Source organism: Embiotoca jacksoni, unplaced genomic scaffold, assembly GCF_022577435.1.
Source record: "Embiotoca jacksoni isolate LCO1_2020_lvr unplaced genomic scaffold, fEmbJac1.0.p SCAF_2, whole genome shotgun sequence".
Classification (NCBI taxonomy): domain Eukaryota; kingdom Metazoa; phylum Chordata; class Actinopteri; family Embiotocidae; genus Embiotoca; species Embiotoca jacksoni.
The window spans coordinates 25,207,367-25,227,176 of record NW_027185340.1 but is presented as its reverse complement, the minus strand read 5'-3'; the positions used below and the strand labels follow the sequence as shown (position 1 = coordinate 25,227,176).

The 19,810-nt window shown below is 46.0% G+C and overlaps 2 protein-coding genes across 3 annotated transcripts in view; both read right to left on the bottom strand.

The window, feature by feature from the left end:
* Positions 1–3,181: 3,181 nt before the first annotated feature.
* fgf9 (fibroblast growth factor 9) lies at positions 3,182–8,300 on the bottom strand. Its single transcript, XM_069155194.1, has 4 exons — positions 5,207–8,300; positions 4,980–5,108; positions 4,316–4,419; positions 3,182–4,236 (listed from the first exon to the last, which is right to left on the bottom strand). Exons 1-4 carry the CDS (start codon positions 5,373–5,375, stop codon positions 4,054–4,056), a joined length of 585 nt encoding a protein of 194 aa, XP_069011295.1. The 5' UTR covers positions 5,376–8,300; the 3' UTR covers positions 3,182–4,053.
* An 81-nt stretch (positions 8,301–8,381) lies between these two features.
* ccdc93 (coiled-coil domain containing 93) overlaps positions 8,382–19,810 on the bottom strand; it is a 17,350-nt gene continuing 5,921 nt past the window's right edge. Inside the window, exons 5-24 of one of the 2 annotated variants that reach the window (XM_069155192.1) lie at positions 19,704–19,802; positions 19,034–19,090; positions 18,845–18,945; positions 17,924–17,941; positions 17,653–17,689; positions 17,170–17,268; positions 16,938–16,988; positions 14,392–14,478; positions 14,177–14,293; positions 13,777–13,839; positions 13,535–13,608; positions 13,133–13,214; positions 12,900–12,974; positions 12,685–12,756; positions 11,592–11,700; positions 11,416–11,498; positions 11,218–11,255; positions 9,954–10,038; positions 9,650–9,763; positions 8,382–8,718 (exon numbers count right to left, since the gene is read on the bottom strand). In XM_069155192.1, coding sequence (XP_069011293.1) covers positions 8,662–8,718; positions 9,650–9,763; positions 9,954–10,038; positions 11,218–11,255; positions 11,416–11,498; positions 11,592–11,700; positions 12,685–12,756; positions 12,900–12,974; positions 13,133–13,214; positions 13,535–13,608; positions 13,777–13,839; positions 14,177–14,293; positions 14,392–14,478; positions 16,938–16,988; positions 17,170–17,268; positions 17,653–17,689; positions 17,924–17,941; positions 18,845–18,945; positions 19,034–19,090; positions 19,704–19,802 — 1,518 coding nt within the window. In that variant the 3' untranslated portion in view covers positions 8,382–8,661. The remainder of the gene's footprint in view (positions 8,719–9,649; positions 9,764–9,953; positions 10,039–11,217; positions 11,256–11,415; positions 11,499–11,591; positions 11,701–12,684; positions 12,757–12,899; positions 12,975–13,132; positions 13,215–13,534; positions 13,609–13,776; positions 13,840–14,176; positions 14,294–14,391; positions 14,479–16,937; positions 16,989–17,169; positions 17,269–17,652; positions 17,690–17,923; positions 17,942–18,844; positions 18,946–19,033; positions 19,091–19,703; positions 19,803–19,810) is intronic. The other variant, XM_069155193.1, reaches the window with a different exon arrangement.

Here is a 19,810-nt window from a genome sequence, read left to right as displayed (position 1 = left end):
CTCCTTTCACTTGTGTACAACTCCAAAGGTCTTTAGTGCTAAACCAAGAGAACAAAACCCTGCAGTGAGTTCCATGTCAGTAACACGAGTTAATCCCAATCCTGTCCAGCGGCCTCGGCCTGAATGGGAAGTGTTGGTGAACTGTCGCTGATCACAGGTTTCACCAGAGAAAGTTTTCTTCAAGGAGAGGCATACATGCAGTTTCACACAGACCAAACAACATACGACCTCTGCAGGGCTTCAACAGCCAAGAAAAATAACCCCAAACATCCAGTTAGCATCCAGTGATCTAAAACAAAGACTTTTCTGTCCGTCAGCTAATTGTCATTTCACCTACTGTTGGGGGGGGGTGACGTGTCGGCAGCGTTGGCAGCAGGATCTGTGACATTAAAAGAGATGAGAAACAGTGCGGTAAGTGGAGGGATGGAGAAAATGGAGGTCAGAGAGGAGGAAAGGAGGAGAAGGACTCCTCCAGAAGTCTGAAGTTATATCCAACGTACTGATCTCCACCGAGCTTTTCCTCATCATGCCATCGTCCACACTCAGCTGCGCTTTGTCTACGACTATATCCCCCCAACGCTTCCTTTCCCTCTCTGTCTTCTTCCCGTCTCTTTGTCTTGATGGCTGCCCTCCTGCTGCGCTGCACTCTGGCATGAAGGGACACCTGAGCAGCTGAGTGCTGCCACTCAGAGGGGGGATCAGGTGACCCTGCACCTCCCACTCTGAGGGTAGGATTACACACTCATGTGTCCCCAGAGAGTCCCGAAAGTCAGCATGGGGGAAGAAGGAGGGAGGGGGGGGGGGGGAGTATTGGTCACTTCCTGGACTCGGTCCGGTGGCCTCACCTTCCAGCTGCTTCCTGTAAATACACCTGTGGACAGGTGCAGCGGTACATTTGGTCCGTTCGCCCTGAGCTCTGCAGTTTTACACCAGAAGGATCTCTATTCCTGAACTTCAGGGCAGAAAGGTCCAACAGAACCAGGTTCTATGAGGATGATGTGGTTCTATGAGGATGTCCTGGTTCTATGAGGATGATGTGGTTCTATGAAGATGTTCTGGTTCTGTGAGAATGATGTGGTTCTATGAGGATGTTCTGGTTCTATGAGGATGTTCTGGTTCTGTGAGGATGATGTGGTTCTATGAGGATGCTCTGGTTCTATGAGGATGTTCTGGTTCTTTGAGGATGTTCTGGTTCTGTGAGGATGATGTGGTTCTATGAGGATAATATGGTTCTGTGAGGATGTTCTGGTTCTATCAGGATGATGTGGTTCTATGAGAATGTTCTGGTTCTATGAGGATTTTCTGGTTCTGTGAGGATGATGTGGTTCTATGAGGATGTTCTGGTTCTGTGAGAATGTTCTGGTTCTGTGAGGATGTTCTGGCTCTGTGAGGATGATGTGGTTCAATGAGGATGTTCTGGTTCTGTGAGAATGTTCTGGTTCTATCAGGATGATGTGGTTCTATGAGAATGTTCTGGTTCTATGAGGATTTTCTGGTTCTGTGAGGATGATGTGGTTCTATGAGGATGTTCTGGTTCTGTGAGAATGTTCTGGTTCTATGAGGATGTTCTGGCTCTGTGAGGATGATGTGGTTCAATGAGGATGTTCTGATTCTGTGAGGATGTTCTAGTTCTAAGAGGATGATGTGGTTCTATGAGAATGTTCTGGTTCTGTGAGGATGTTCTGGTTCTAAGAGGATGATGTGGATCTATGAGGATGTTCTGGTTCTATGAGGATGTTCTGGTTCTGTGAGGACGTTCTAGTTCTATGAAGATGATGTGGTTCTATGAGAATGTGCTGGTTCTGTGAGAATGTTCTGGTTCTATGAGGATGTTCTGGTTCTATGAGGATGATGTGGTTCAATGAGGATGTTCTGATTCTGTGAGGATGATGTGGTTCAATGAGGATGTTCTGGTTCTGTGAGAATGTTCTGGTTCTGTGAGGATGTTCTAGTTCTAAGAGGATGATGTGGTTCTATGAGAATGTTCTGGTTCTGTGAGGATGTTCTGGTTCTGTGAGGATGATGTGGTTCTATGAGGATGTTCTAGTTCTAAGAGGATGATGTGGTTCTATGAGAACGTTCTAGTTCTGTGAGGATGTTCTGGTTCTATGAGGATGTTCTGGTTCTAAGAGGATGATGTGAATCTATGACGATGTTCTGGTTCTGTGAGGATGTTCTGGTTCTGTGAGGATGGTGTGGTTCTATGAGGATGTTCTGGTTCTGTGAGGATGTTCCAGTTCTGTGAGGATGTTCTGGTTCTAGAAGATCTCTGAGATCAGATGTTCTCTGTCATTCTGGGGTTTTGTCTATTGTTGATTTTATGGGGAGCCGATGAAGAGAAGCTGAAGCAGGAAAAATCGGATCCTGTCGGTACTCTCGCTGCAGCATTTTGGATCAAATGGAAGCTTTTCAGACGGACATCTTGACAATAAGGAATTATCACGAGCCAACAAATCCACAGCTAACAAAGCATGGCGTCGTTTTCAGCACCACTCTGAGACAAGATGTTGTTGTGAGTTAAAGGACAAATCCTCAGAAACATCTACAAGGTTCCTCACAACAGTACTGGAGGCCAAGGCAACGCCAGCAGCAGCAAACATATGCTTGGATAGTGAAATATAAGAGATAACTAAATATTATGGTATGGAATTATGTCAAACACATTTTTTGGTGGGTGTAAACACTGAAAAAAAAAAATGTAGCTGAAGAGGAGTGTTTTTCAGTTTCACAAACATTTCTCAGAACCAGACAAACCTGCAAGCAAAAGAGTTTCAGTTTACTGTCAGCAGATTATTATCTCAGAATAGTTTTCTCCATCAATTTAGATTAAATTATAAAATGAACATCCAGGAAAAGATGTCTTGAGGAAGGGGAATAAATTCTTTTTTTCAACGAGAAAACCCTCTCGGGGAAACCAACACAGTAAAATGGTTGAACAATAAATGGAGTGATAACGGACATCATATCTAAGTTTGTTTGAACTCTTAAAGTAAGTTATATAATTTTAAATAGTATTTCAAATATCAACCTCCAACTTTCAACTTTTTAAATGATTTAATAAGCATTTGTAATTTGCATATCTAAAGATGAAGTCAGACTTGCAAAAGAATTCAACACAACTTGATAAAGAATAAATATTTTATTAAGTGCAATGTAGTGCAGGGACATCACCATCGTTTGGAGTGGTGTTGGTATGTAGGCATAATATTCACTCTGCTTCAATCCTGCACATGAGGCTGCTTCCTGCTCCAATAGGGAGGTTATAGGTGAGTCACAAACACCTGGAGAGGTTACAGGTGAGTCACAAACACCTGGAGAGGTTACAGGTGAGTCACAGACACCTGGAGAGGTTACAGGTGAGTCACAGACACCTGGAGAGGTTACAGGTGAGTCACAAACACCTGGAGAGGTTACAGGTGAGTCACAGACACCTGGAGAGGTTACAGGTGAATCACAAACACCTGGAGAGGTTACAGGTGAGTCACAAACACCTGGAGAGGTTATAGGTGAGTCACAGACACCTGGAGAGGTTACAGGTGAATCACAAACACCTGGAGAGGTTACAGGTGAGTCACAGACACCTGGAGAGGTTATAGGTGAGTCACAGACACCTGGAGAGGTTATAGGTGAGTCACAGACACCTGGGGAGGAGGTAGATGAGAGTCAACACTGGTCCGTGCAGTATCATTGGATGATGGGTGAAGAGCACCACCGGCAGCTGTTTGCTGAAGGATCCTCAGAGTGAAACAGCTGAGTGTTGCAGGAGGATGAGGAGAGTTTGTGTTGGAGCTCAGTTCACATGGCTCCTCCCTCCTTTCTTTGGTGCTCCAAACGGCTCCTGCCTCCTTTCCTTAGAGCTCCACACGGCTCCTCCCTCCTTTCCTCAGAGCTCCACACGGCTCCTCCCTCCAGTCCTTTCTCTTTTGTACTGCTCCATGTTTTCCAAGTCTTCGGCCTGGTTTCTGCTCTGAGGCTGCTTTTCTCACAACCTGGAGATCCAACATGAGCAGCTACATTTCTCTTTCCAGTGTGGAAAAGGGCAGGGGAACCGGATCACGGTGTCCTCCGAGGCAGGAAGTGGGTGCAGGCCTGGTGGCGGCTCAGACTGTTGCCCCTCCGGAGCTCCCCTTTGTGGGAAAGGGCCAGGTAGATGCCGGGGTGAGCCACAGAGGAGTAGGTGGTGTAGTGGTTCTCCTCCAGGTTCTCCTTCAACATGCACTCATCAGAGAACTGCTCCTGCAGAAAGTTAACAGGATGAGACTGTGCTCCTCATTCCTTCTCCAAACAGTATTAGTGCCAGCTGTCCATTACATACCGCTCCATACGCCCGGCCCTCTCCACTCAGACAGAGGTACAGGCCGCTCCGAACCCCTCGGATCCCGACCACGCCATGCTTCAGAGCCGACACCTTCAGCCGACCTGCAGGAGGGGCACCGACGCATTAAAGAGGTTTCACAGGTGAACACAGACGAATCACGGAGGTCCGACGTGTTCTCACTACCGGAAATACTGCGCCTGGTTTAATAAAAATAATGAGTCACTTTATAGTCTGACAGCCATCACAAAGAGAACAGAACAGAACAGAAGGAAGATTCACGTCAGAACAGTCAGAACAGTCAGAACAGATTCAGAACAGTCAGAACAGATTCAGAACAGTCAGAATCGAGTCAGAACAGTCAGAACCGATTCAGAACAGTCAGAACAGTCAGAACAGATTCAGAACAGTCAGAACCGAGTCAGAACAGTCAGAACAGTCAGAACAGATTCAGAACAGACTACCATTCACCATGGGGGGAACCATGGGGGAACTACATCCTGTAACTACCACTCACTGCCACAGAGGGCGCCGCTGAGCTGATGTTACAGAGCCTGGCTGTAAGGTTCAGATGTTCTCTGAGAACTTGGTGTAAAATATCCGTCAAACCTCCGAAGACAAACGCACATGTAGAACAGGAACACAGTGATGATGAGAAACTCACAGTACTCAGTGGGTTTGTGGACTCCGCCCATAGAGCCGCCGGGCAGCATCTGGAGATGGTATCCAATCCCGACTCGGCAGTAGAGCAGCTGCTCTTTGACTCCTTCTCTGATTGGATGAGGACTCGAACCTGCGTTATGAAGAGATGATTGGTCAGTTATGTCAGATGGGGTTGGACAGATTGGACAGTGATGTCAGATGGGGTTGGACAGATAGGAGGTCTCGCACCTTTCCGTTTGAGGACAGTGTCCCTCATGTGCAGCTTCCAGAGGCCCCTGATTAGGCTGCCGTGGTCGTCACGTGAGACCGGGACTTGTTGTCTCTCCGCCTGAACCATCACATGACTCCCAGTGAGCAGCAGCAGCAGCAGCGAGGACACACTCATAGTGAGACACATCAGACAGCTGTCTTACATCCGATCACGGTCTGACGAAGGTGAGCGTCCAGGTGAGGCCTCCTCTTCCTCCTCTTGTGTTCCACTATGAAAGCATGGAGTGCTGCTGCTCCTCCGCTCGCCTCCTTTTATCTCGTCTCCGCCTCTCTGTCCTCTGCAGCGACACTGAGACACTCAGCTGTACTCGGTCCCTATCACTGATGATAACTAACACTAACACAACAGGACGTCCTCTGCAGCTGCTTGTTCTTCCAACGCAGCCCATCCAGTGCCAGCCTCCTGGTACTGATCCGGCCTGTGCTTCAGACATTGAGGGATGGGAGGAGAGTCAGGTGAACTTTGACCCTTCACTGTTTGGGTTTAACCTGCGTACATGGTCATGTTTAGTGTTGCACAATCAGAGCTGTGACGAACGAGAGACACAAAAACTGTGTTCAGTATCACTGAGATTGGAGAGCAGCAGGAGACTCATTCAGGATACGCACACAATACACACACACACACACACACACACACACACACACACACACACACACACACACACACACACACACACACACACACACACAATATACACACAATACACACACAATATACACACAATACACACACACACACAATATACACAATATACACACAATATACACACAATATACATGATGCACACAATATACACACAATACACGCAATATACACACACAATACACACACAATATACACGATGCACACAATATACACACAATATACATGATGCACACAATATACACACAATATACACAATATACACACAATGTACACAATATGCATACAATACACACAATATACACAATGCACACAATATGCATACAATACACACAATATACACAATGCACACAATATGCATACAATACACACACAATTTACATTCATAATACACACAATATACACAATATACACTGAATACACACACCATACACGATGCAAACAATGTACACTCAATACACACACATAATACACACACACACACACACACAATATACACAATATATACTGAAGACACACACAACATACACAATTCAAACAATACGCACACGTAATACACACGCACAATATACACATTACACACAATACAATTAAATTAAATTGTATTTATATAGCGCCAAATCAATACACACAACACACATTGTGTGTTCACTGAGATTGGAGAGCAGCAAGAGACTCATTCAGGATACACACACAATACACACAATACAGACAATACACACGATGGAGCTGCAGCTGTTGAACGTTGGAGGGTTTTAAAGGCAGCAGCTCTGCAGATGAAGAACAACGAGTCACAGAACGAGTGTTTCATGACCTGCAACACCAGAACTCAGTTCACGAAGTGTTGAAGGTTAACGGTGGAGCTCTGAGAACGCTGCAGCTCCGGGAAGCACACGCACATGAAGAAAGCATCCTGACCGATCAGATGACACGTCTTCAGCTTTTAGAAAATCAGCTGCAAATTCAGACAGCTCAACACATCACACCACCAGAGTTGACAATAAAAGTAGCTTTCCACCACACACAGAAAACACAGGTTTAAACCATCGAGTGTTTATAAAACTATATAAAAGACAGACTGGATATAAAACTACAGACTGGATATAAAAGAGTTCGTAGCTTCAGGTCTGTAAAATGGTTCCGATCCAAAAGTGTCTTAAGCTGCAATACCAGCGAGTGCCCCTAGAGGTCGGCTCCAAAAAGCCTCCGGCTCCATAGACTCCCATTCAACTTCTCTCATCAAATCCAAAGTGAATCAAATGTGTCCATCAGTTATCTCGGTGTTGTTAGCTAAAGTCACTCCTTCTTATTAGTTTTCTGGAGGTCCATCTGAAAATAATCCCTCATTCATTAGAAAAGAAGATTCAAAAAGACCTGTTTTTGAGGGGCGTGTCTGTTTGATTGACAGGCCTGTGGTGCAGTCAGGTTACAGCTATCGGTGGGCGGGACATAGTATTGTCAGGTTTCCAATCAGATCAGTCAGATCCACCGCTGGCTCCTCCCCCAGCTCATCCAAATATGGTCACTTCCTGCTCCAAACTGCTCCGAACTAGCAAGATGGTGACGGACAGAATCTGAACTGGAGGATTCATAACGTTCACAAACCAACGATGACATCACTGATGGTTGATGACCTCACTGATGGTTGATGACATCACTGATGGTTGATGATTGGTTGGCCGGCTGATATCCTCAAATACCCAGAATGTTTGCAGTCTGTTCTGTCCAAGGCTGCTGTGGGTCTGACCTCGACTTAAGCAGATCTCAAGACGATCACACTGAAGGAGGATTTAATATATACTTCCACTTTATTAATAATAATAATAATAATAATAATAATAATAATAATAATAATAATAATAACATGAAGCCTGTTAAAAGGACAAGTTTAATGGACCCATCTGTCAGTCAGTGATGGAGAAAAGACGAGTTATTTATCTCTGTGGAGAGTTCAGAGAGACAACTGAATGCACCACAGCAGCCCCTGAACGCACCGTGGAGAAGCTGCTGCTATTCATCATCTGACATCATTCTGTGGTTCTTAATGCTTTTGTAGCTCAAATGAAGCCTCAGGATCATTGTGCTGTTTTGTTGTGTTGTTTTTGGACACTGACCTCTGACCTGTTAGCTCTACTGACTCTTCTCATGAAGGTCTTTGATTTCTGTTATTTGTTTAGAATCAGAAGCTAGCTTATTTTATTTTTGATAATTGCAGATGCATTGATCTACACATGTATATGTATAACTCACTGATCTCTGAACAGAACAGAGCCGAAGTGAACTCAGCTGATATGAGAGGTGTCAGACTGATCTTCATGTTTCTGTGTGTACGTGTTCTGGTGACACACTGAATTTTCCCCTCACTGACTCATCATGTGACCTCTTACTGTTCACGTTGTCGTGGCAATGTGTGATACCAGGCTGTCTCCAATCAGCACACAGTGTGTCCTCTGTATCTGACACTAGTAATTCCAGACGCATTTCAAGTGTGAGTAGAAACCGTCTTTTATTGTGTGAATGTGAGGACAGAGCTCACCGTCCTGTGATGATCAACATGAAGACAGGATGGAGCCAGTTAGTGCAGATTTTAACGGGAGTCCAGGTGGGATTAAATGTGAGCTTCATAATGAAATGTAATCAGCTGACTACATAATACAAATATTCATAATTATAGTTGTTGCAATCAGTGAGAGGCTTCAGTTAAACCGTTAAAGAACAATGGTGAACGTGACGTAGCGTCTCTGCGTGTTGATGAGCTCCCGTCCAGCTACGAGGCTCCTTTAGCTCTCAGCTTGGACAGCAGCATCTCATTCTTACGACACTCCTGGTGGTGAAATAAAAAAATCATGTCACATCGTCACGTCAGACACGTGTTTTTATTTTTCTAATTACAAACCTGTCTCCAAAAAGGTTGGGATGCTGTGTAAAATATAAATAAAGACCGTATGTGATGACTTGTGAATCACATAAACTGACATGTAACTGAACATAGATCAAAGACAAAATGTTGAAATGGAGAAATTTTATTGTTTTAAAAGAAATATGTGCTTATTGTTATTTTAAAGCCAGCTATACGTGTCAAAAAAGTTGTGACAGGGTCAACAACAGACTGGAAATGGCAACAGATCAGTAACGTGATTGGGTATAAAAAGATGATTTCAGAGAGGCAGAATCTCTCAGCAGTGAAGATGTGGAGAGGTTCACCACTCTGTGAAAGACTGTTTGGGAAAATAGTTCAACAATCTAAGAATAATGTTCCTCAACGTAAAACTACAAAGAATTAGTGGATTTCATCGTCTACGGTTCATAATATCATTAAAAGATTCAGAGAATCTGGAGAAATCTCTGAACACAAGGGACAAGGCTGGAAACCAATATTGGATGGTGGTGATCTTCGGGCCCTCAGGCAGCACTGCATTAAAAACACACTATTCTAGAGTGGAAATCACTGCATGGGCTCAGGAACACTTGTGAAAACCATCGTCTGTGAACACAGTTCATCGCTGCATCTACAAATGCAGGTTAAAACTCTACCATACAAAGAAGAAGAAGATGTCTGTGTTTTTCTGGATCAGGTTTAAGTTTGGTTTCTTCTTTGCAATGGTAGAGTCCTCCTCCTCTGTAACTCCAAAAACAAACTACCTGACTCACTGACTCTCTCAGAGACCACTGATTCTCTCAGGGACCACTGGCTCTCTCAGGGACCTATCAGGGACCACCCGCCTCACCTCCTGATTCGCCGTAGTTTCTCTTACCTCTTTGAAGTCCTTAACAGTTTTGAAGTAGAGCCTCTGCTTGTCAAGCAGCTCCAGGTACTCATCATTCAGCTGGTCCCTCCTCATTTTATTCTCCTGCTTCTTCTTCTCCATCTGGAGATGCAGACAGGCCGAAAATCAGCTGGTTAGATCCTGTTATTAAAACAGTCTCAAAAATATCAGATCCCATTAGACTAGATTGTTAGCCTCACCCAGCCAATATGAGCTGCTTGTGTTAGCAGCCTCACTCATTTGATGGCTTGTATTCTGTTGGATGTGGTATGGAGAATCATGGAAGTCGTACCTTGATGCGACTCTGCTTGATTCCCTCCACGATCTGCTCCATCTGTCGGAGGAACTGCTCCTTGGCTGCTGCAGACGACATGGCTCTGGACAAGAGGACAGCAATTCAGAACCAAGTCACTGAACAGAGCTTAGAAACAAGGACTCAGATGACCATGAACATCCTGCTATGATGCTGTGATAGGCCGAGGCTGCTGGGGGACCTCCCATGATGCACTGAGCTCCTTTCCACTCTTTCACTGTCTATAACTCATATCTAATCATCACATCTCATTAACTTCATGCTTTTTCTCTCCCATAGTTTCTTCTTATTATCTGTTGTCTCCATTCAGTTCCTTCGCTTGCGTAGTTTCTCTTCTTTCTTCTGCAGATGTCCCATCATGGAGCTGCATGTCTCTGCTCTGTGATTGTCGTCTCCACCAACAGTCCATGTTTTGTATCTCTATGTTGTCCTTTTCTCTCTCTCCTCTCCTCTCACCCCGACCGGTCGAGGCAGATGTTCTCCACCTCTGAGCCTGGTTCTGTCGGAGGTTGCTTCTGTTAAAAGAGAGTTTTTACTTCCCTCTGTTGGAGGTATTTGTCCTTGAAAGATGAGTTTTTTTCCTCTTACTTTAAGTGAGAATTGTTGGGTTCCTCTGTATGATGCTGTAAACTTCTGTTGTAAGGACTGGTGTTAAGTGCCATGAAATAACCTGTGTTGTGATTTGGTTCTATATAAATTAAACTAAACGGAAGCACACTGACAGACGTGCTGGTGACAGGAAAACAAAGCTGTACTCTCTTCTGAACAATGACATGAAATAAATCAGTGTTTGATGTGACAAGCCGTGTACCGCTTCATCTGATGGGACGATGTTTAGTTACTATGGAAATGTACCACTACCACTACAGCGTCCAGAAAAATGCTGCAACTAGAAACTGGAAAACTAACTATATGCACTCAGAACTGAAGTTTCATCCAGGTAACTGCCACCACTGCATTGAGCACTGCAGAGAGTTGTGTTGAGTGCACAGAGAGGGGATCCCTGTCAGCTGCATAGCGTGGAACAGGGACAGGAAGAGCAGGTGGTGGAGGGACATTACAAACACAGTAACAGTGTTTCCTCCATTTACTGAGACAGAAACGTCTCATCACGTCTTACAACGTCTGCAGAATACCAACAGTATTCAAGTGTTCAAAGTGATGCCTCTGAGGTGTTATTGTATCCTGACTGTAGAAAAGGACACTACAAACCTGCTGTGATACAAACATCCAACATACTTACTGCTGGAAGTTGTCGTGGATTGAATTCAGCAGATTGACCTGCAGAATAAACACACTTATTGTCATTACACTCAGAGGATGTGTCTGTCTGAGGACGTTCACCTCCACACATCAGCAGTACTGAAAGTTTACAGTCACAATAACCACGACGGGTCTGAATAATTCCCTGTGCAGTGGACAGACAGCTGCGATGACTTGCCTCCTTCTCCAGATAGACCTTCTTATCATCCAACGTGTTGTACAGAGTGAAGAACTGCTTGGTCTCTTTGTGTGTGGCAGAAACTGAAAGACACAACGAGCACAGATTTACTATCCTGCTGCGTTCAGACATTGACTGCAGGATGAACCACATGCGGAGGGGGTGGGGGGGGGCACCTTGGCTGTAGAGCTCGATGAATCTCTTCTGGTACTGGGTCAGCTCGGCCCGACTCGGCACCTCGTCGATCTTCCTCTGCAGGATGGCGATCTCCCGGTTCCTCCGAGCCTGAGCAGAGTGAAGGACACACACCATTCAGTCACGAGTCCCCGTGTTTCCTGGCAACGGTCCACAAAACTGGTCATATGACCACACATTTAGTCCTTCATGTTTCTCCCCTGTGATGGACACAGAACCATGGACTCATTTTCAGTCCAAATTATCTGCTGTTCAAAGTGAATGTTTTATGTTCAAGGAGTAGTGATTCTATTTTTCTGAGCAATAACAGACAAGTTATGAATTAATGTCACGTGTTAGTGCCTCAGTGACAAAATGAGGCTACACTGTTAGCATGATGCTAACTCTGAACTACTGGATGAGACATGTCTGTTAAAATAACAGGAGGGGGCTGATTCCAGTTGTCGTCAGATCGGTGTGCTGAGAGCATGAAGAGTCGCGGCAGATGTTGTGCAGCTGAACGCCTGCTGCATGTCAACATGTCCATCACCTCTCTGAGCTGCAGGACTGAAAGGTTTACGAGATCTTTACTCAGGACCTCGACCTCTGACCCCTGCAGCAGTCTGATCAATAAATGTAGTGTGTGACTCTGCGACTCTCTCATGCTGTTGTTTAGCCTTTCGGAGGATGCCAGATGAAGAGCAGTGGTGGTTTGGTACACAGTGGCACATGATTATAAAAGCCTGAGGACCAGAGCACCCTGTGGATTAATCCGCTGCTGAAAGTAGTCCCCAACAAACACAGTGAACCCGTGTAGGAATATAGAAACACAGGAAGACACCAGCTTTATGGGACTTCCTGTCTCCTGTTGTTCAGTTTGATTTAAAACAACTTCCTGTACGTATTTGGTTTTCTCTTTAAAATACACATCAATCCAACACGTGGGTAAAGAACAGATGGTTTCAGCTCCCTTGATGATCTAAATGGTTTTTGATTGGCTGTGACAGGAAGTGGACGGACACATGAAAACCTCCGTCTCCACACACACCACTGCAGCTCCATCTAATCTGGTGCTCTGTTGGATGAAGGCCTCACCATGAGCAGGCGGATCTTCTGCAGCTTCTCTCTGTCCGTGTTGTACTGTCTGTCAATCAGCTGGTTCCTCTCCTGAGGAGAGAGAGAGAGAGAAGTGAGACACACAAGACCCACTGCAGGGACAGGAACCTGAACACACCGAGGAGGAACCGGCTTTATTCTGAGGACGGGAACCTGAACACACCGAGGGGGAACCGGCTTTATTCTGACTGTACCTTCTCCTCCTCCGTGTCCTCTCCAGACGCCACCTTCAGCTCCTCGATGTTCTGCTGCAGACGGCTCATCTCCTCCTGAACACAAACAGAAGAGAGAAAATGAGCACCAACCATCACCAGCGCAGAGGGGTGTGTGTGTGTGTGTGTGTGTGTGTGTGTGTGTGTGTGTGTGTGTGTGTGTGCGTGTGTGTGTTGGTGCGTGCGTGCGTGCGTGTGTGTGTTGGTGCTCTCACTCTGCAGTGTGTGCGGAACTCCTGCTCCTGCTGCTTCAGGTTCTCATTCATCGTCACCAGAGCCCTCAGCTTCTCCAGCAGGCTGTTCAACACAGCAGAGCATCATCAGACACTGTCCAATCACAGGCCTCCGCTTCTGTCCCTGCCACTGACCTCAGCTGTTTCAGATACCGGCCCAATCCCAATGTCCACCCTGAACCCTGAACCCTGAACCCTCACTGACTCAGCTGTATGTTTGAGTGTTTGAGTTCATGAGGGCTGAAATGGTATAAAAGATCAAATGGGACATTCCACCGTGACATCACACGCTGCTGGCATCGCCATTGGATAAGAAAAATACGTTACTCCTCCAAATAAATGAATATATGTATGAATATAAGTTACTGAGTTGCTGAGACTCACCCGCTGTCATCCTGCCTCTCCGCCTCCTCCAGACCCTCCAGCTCCATCTCCAGCTCCTCCCAGTGCTCGCTAGCCTGACAACACACGGTGTACGGTCACCTGGTGGCCTTCAGTACCAGCTGCTCCAACTCACTAATCGGACCAACAACACTACATGACTTCATACTAGAGCCCGGCTGAAATGCCCCAATGCATGCTGGGTAATGACAAGAGGTACCACAGATCGGTTCTCTGTTATTTACCTCCATCAGTCTTCTCTTGGCCTCATCACAGCTCGTCTTCACCTCGGCATGCTTGGCTCGGAGCTGTCAGTCAAAAAGCACAGCTGTCAATCATCGGTGGAGGTAGATTACTACTAAAACAGGCTGTTCACTGTTACAGTGACATTTTAATCCACAGTGACTCACATGCAGCTGTGGGTGGAGGGAAGGATGGATGAGGTCTACGACTATATCACCTGGAGGGGGGGGCTCAGAGAGGCCACGCCTCCAGAGACAGGTAGAGCCCCTCCCACTAGCTAATGACTATGTTCCACCCTCCTCCTCTTCCACCAGTGTCTCCATCTCCACATCCCATTGCTGCTACTAAAGTTTGTGCCACAGCAGCGGATGCCGTGTGCTGTGGGCGGAGCAGTGAACTGACCTCCTCCAGCTGTGTGGTCTTCTCCTGGATCTGTTTGTGGAGCGAGGCGACGGCCCTGCGGTGCTGTTGCAGCGGGACGGAGCGGTCCGAGCGCTCCTCTGAGGACCGCTCTGACTGCTGAGGGACATGTGGGAGACACGGTGATGAGGACATAGAGGTCCTGTTAGACATGAGAGCACAACAATGACAGGAGGAGGATTTGGGTTGCTGGTTACCTTCTCAGCGTACTCGGAGGCGATCTGCTTGATCTCTGCAGACTGTAGTCCCACTATCTGACCCACTGCACTGGCTGTCAGCTTCCCCTGCACACACACACACACACACACACACACACACACACACACACACACACACACACACACACACACACACACACACACACACACACACACACACCACAGTGAGAGCAGTGGTGCATCCACGACATGTCTCAGAAGAGGACACTCTGAACGAGTTCAAACACTGTAGGTTCTGCTGGTGATGATGTCACCGTCTCCACTGGAGGAAGTTCAGCCAGAGATTTCACATATTTCTGACAAAAACAGAACACAGCTGATGTCCTCCCAGTGACACATCTTTGAAACAGAGATGATTCAGTCAAAAACTGATTGTGTTCCAGGTGTTGTACGTGTGTTCCAGGTGTTATACGCGTGTTCCAGGTGTTGTACTTGTGTTCCAGGTGTTGTACGTGTGTTCCAGGTGTTATACGTGTGTTCCAGGTGTTGTACTTGTGTTCCAGGTGTTGTACGTGTGTTCCAGGTGTTGTACGTGTGTTCCAGGTGTTATACGCGTGTTCCAGGTGTTGTACTTGTGTTCCAGGTGTTGTACTTGTGTTCCAGGTGTTATACGCGTGTTCCAGGTGTTGTACTTGTGTTCCAGGTGTTGTACTTGTGTTCCAGGTGTTGTACGTGTGTTCCAGGTGTTATATGCGTGTTCCAGGTGTTGTACGTGTGTTCCAGGTGTTGTACGTGTGTTCCAGGCGTTATACGTGTGTTCCAGGTGTTGTACTTGTGTTCCAGGTGTTATATGCGTGTTCCAGGTGTTGTACGTGTGTTCCAGGTGTTGTACGTGTGTTCCAGGTGTTGTGCGTGTGTTCCAGGTGTTATACTTGTGTTCCAGGTGTTGTACGTGTGTTCCAGGTGTTATACGCGTGTTCCAGGTGTTGTACTTGTGTTCCAGGTGTTGTACTTGTGTTCCAGGTGTTGTACTTGTGTTCCAGGTGTTATACGCGTGTTCCAGGTGTTGTACTTGTGTTCCAGGTGTTGTACGTGTGTTCCAGGTGTTATACGTGTGTTCCAGGTGTTGTACTTGTGTTCCAGGTGTTGTACGTGTGTTCCAGGTGTTGTACGTGTGTTCCAGGTGTTATACGCGTGTTCCAGGTGTTGTACTTGTGTTCCAGGTGTTGTACTTGTGTTCCAGGTGTTATACGCGTGTTCCAGGTGTTGTACTTGTGTTCCAGGTGTTGTACGTGTGTTCCAGGTGTTATATGCGTGTTCCAGGTGTTGTACGTGTGTTCCAGGTGTTGTACGTGTGTTCCAGGCGTTATACGTGTGTTCCAGGTGTTGTACTTGTGTTCCAGGTGTTATATGCGTGTTCCAGGTGTTGTACGTGTGTTCCAGGTGTTGTACGTGTGTTCCAGGTGTTGTGCGTATGTTCCAGGTGTTATACTTGTGTTCCAGGTGTTGTACGTGTGTTCCAGGTGTTGTACGTGTGTTCCAGGTGTTATATGCGTGTTCCAGGTGTTGTACTTGTGTTCCAGGTGTTGTACGTGTGTTCCAGGTGTTATATGCGTGTTCCAGGTGTTGTACTTGTGTTCCAGGTGTTGTACGTGTGTTCCAGGTGTTGTACGTGTGTTCCAGGTGTTATACGTGTGTTCCAGGCGTTATACGTGTGTTCCAGGTGTTGTATGTGTGTTCCAGGTGTTATACGCGTGTTCCAGGTGTTGTACTTGTGTTCCAGGTGTTATACCTGTGTTCCAGGTGTTGTACGTGTGTTCCAGGTGTTGTACTTGTGTTCCAGGTGTTATACCTGTGTTCCAGGTGTTGTACGTGTGTTCCAGGTGTTGTACTTGTGTACTAACACTAACATCAGTACACTACCAGTACCAGGATGATGCACTCAGAATGCTTTAAAAAAGAAGTGTTAAACTTGGGATATTTTCCACCCTAAAATGTCGCCATCTTGGCTACGTAGAGGAAGTAAAGGACGTAAAGGATTTTCAAAATAAAAGCATGTGAGGAAGCTGCAGCTGTTCCTGAACACAAAGTGTTTCTTTTCCACTGCTGCTGCTGGACAGAAGAATCAGTGTGTTTATTGAGTGTTAAACAGAGGACACAAAAACAAGCTGATTTCTGGGTAAAATAATTAAAGCTGCAGATATTTTGGAGGCAGACGTGTTCATTGTGTTGATTGAATATGAATCTGACACAATGAAGTCACAGCTGCAGCACTCTGAACCTGACACACCCCTGTTTTCTCTGAAGGCCTTCTTATTGTTGTTATTGATGAGATATAAAACAGAAGAATGTGACCCGATCTTGTGGAGAAAAGATGTCTCCCTTTGCTGCAGTTGTTGGATACAGACACCAGTGTGTCTTTGTGGCCTCTGCTTCAGGAAACACTCGTGGCTCCTCCCTTTCTGCTGTGCGGCCGTGATGTGGAGGGTAAAAAGTGTAATTTCATTCCCACGGTGCGCTGCAGCTTTCCAGTGAGAGTGTAAGAACATGTGATGTAAGACAGAGCCCCGGTTATATTTGCATACCTCTTCGTTTGCCATGGCAGCCATGCTGGTCATCAAGGTCTTGATTCGCATCTGGAAAAGTTAAATCACAGGTTAAAGGTCCAGCTTATTCGTAGATATACAACACATACAACATATAACAGCAGATCAGTTTCTCTCAGAGGAGTGAACCAGGAGGAACTCCTTCAAACTCACACTAACTTCACACATGACCTTTGCTACCTGCCACCTCATCTCCAGGTAGAGAGCTCACCTCCTCTGCTGCCTGCAGGTCGTCTTCCTCCGACACCTCCACAGCCCCAGGGGGCGCTGCCTGAGAGCTGCTGGCCGACGAAGGCTTCCCATCATCCACCTGGAGGGAAGACAAGAGGAAGAGCACAACCAGATATCATCTTCATCCTGCCACAAACTCTCCAGCATCATCTGCAGCATCACTGACTCTGAGCTTGGACCGGCTTGGTGGCAGAGCGGATCGGCTGGAGGGGCGCTCTGCTGTGATTGGTTGTTACGTTCTCTGCTGTGATTGGTTATTACATTCTCTGCTGTGATTGGTTATTATGTTCTCTGATTGGTTGTTACATACTCTGCTGCGATTGGTTATTACGTTCTCTGATTGGTTGTTACGTTTTCTGCTGTGATTGGTTATTACGTTCTCTGCTGTGATTGGTTGCTACATTCTATGCTGTGATTGTCTGACAGCGGCACCTTTACAGACGACGAGTCCTCCCACACGTACCTTGTCTTGTTTGGGCTGCTTGCTGAATCCATATCGCCTGGAGGGGAAAGCAAAGACTAAATTAAAATGTGAAAATGATAAACATTGCCTCCACCCTCCAAGCACATGTTGAGATGCACCATGCCACACTGAAACAGCAGCACAGCACACTGATGAAATAAAGAAGCAGCACCACAGTTTGCATCCATCATGCCTCAGATACGTGAGAGTTGTTTTCATTCTCTGACACAGTGCTGCGAGCTGAGGCTGCACACGCTCACACAGTACTTACAGCAGGAAACCTGACACTCTGGGAACAAGGTGGAGACGGATGGATGAAAAAACACAAGTCACAGATGAGAAACGAGGCGTGAGATGAGCGATACGAGGAGAGCAACATTTACTGACTGTTTCTACACAGTAAGATGTGGTCAGCAAGAAATCTGTTTACCACATTACTGATGTACATCCCATAAACCTGCAGCTGTATTATTCAGTCCCGCCAGGATTTCAGTATTTTAGTGATTGTTGCGATCAGAAATGTTTGATTTTGCGGCGGATCTTCTCAAAAATGTCAATGTAATTTGTGGAGGTTTAAGTGAGTTCTTAAGTTAGGGAATTCAAAAAAATTGCAAGTTGAGAAAGAAAAAGTAGATTTTTTTTTTTAAGCACATAGACCTAATCACTTCCTTTGATCACAAACATTTAATCACATCATTTTAATGTGAAGAACACATTTCCCACAAACCCCGTCACTTCCTGTTTCTCCTCTGGTTCCAGTTTCTCCGGTGAACAGAGTTTTATTTGGTGATGAAAACAGGAGCAGAGACTTTCTGATTAAATGAAGAGTTATTGTTGTTAATAAAGAGAGTTTTGTTTAAAAAGATTTACTTTATGATGTTAATACTTTCAGCACAGTTTTTGTAAACAATGTTTTTAACGCAAAAATTGCAGAGTTTGCTTGATTTTATGATTTCCTGGATGGACTGATTAACACACGGATGTAAAGGCCTCGTTCACCCAACATACTCAACAACACACACTTCTATGTTTCAGAAGCCTGAACTGTGTCCGTCAGCGTGTCCTGACGAACCGTCCCAACTCAGAACAGCAGCCGGGCTTCAACCTTGAAAATCAAACCGGTGGCAAAGCAACTAAAACGAATGGTTTGGTTCGTCCGTGTCAACGTGTGTGTGAGTTCAGTCCATCTCACCTGCCGTACTCCAGCAGGGTGGAGTGCACCCGGGACTCCTCGTCCTGCAGCTCCCCCGCCTCCCTCTGCCTCCTGTACTTCCTCTGCGGTTTGTACACTTCCTGGATTGTGAACAGGGGAACGTAATAATGTGTCTCTGGTTTGACTTCACCGAGGTCCAGTCAGTGTGTCTGATGTGTTGCAGCTCACCAGGACATCCAGCACCGCCCTCACAGCCTTGTCCTTCCTCTGGAGGAACTCTTCATCCTGGACCACAGAGTTCACAGTATGATGTAACACATGATGAACCACACACCTGTAACACACTGCGTGATGACTGATAACCAGAACATGCTTCAAACATGGACGCTGCTGCAGAGACGCAACAGATTATAAAAGGAGAACAGAAGACAAACTCGGGATCGGACTCTTCTTCATCACCTTCAAACCACCGACATGTAAACATTTCATCTAAGTACACGTTGGGCCACATCTAAACCTGACTGGTCCATAGGCCTGTCAATCAAACAGACACGCCCCCAAAAACAGGTCTTCTTGAATCTTCTTTTCTAATGAATGAGGGATTATTTTCAGATGGACCTCCAGAAAACTAATAAGAAGGAGTGACTTTAGCTAACAACACCGAGATAACTGATGGACACATTTTATTCACTTTGGATTTGATGAGAGAAGTTGAATGGGAGTCTATGGAGCCGGAGGCTTTTTGGAGCCGACCTCTAGTGGCACTCGCTGGTATTGCAGCTGAAGACACTTCTGGATCGGAACCATTTTTCAGACCTGAAGCTACGAACACTTTTATATCCAGTCTGTGGTTCTAACATTTGAACCGTCTGTTTCCATCACTGACTGGTTCTGGTACCTCTGGGAGGCGGTGGGTCTTCTGGAACTGAGAGATGGAGTAGGCTCTGACGTAGTCGCCCATCTCCTCCCGGGTCTCTATGGCCCGCTTCACCAGCCACTAACAGG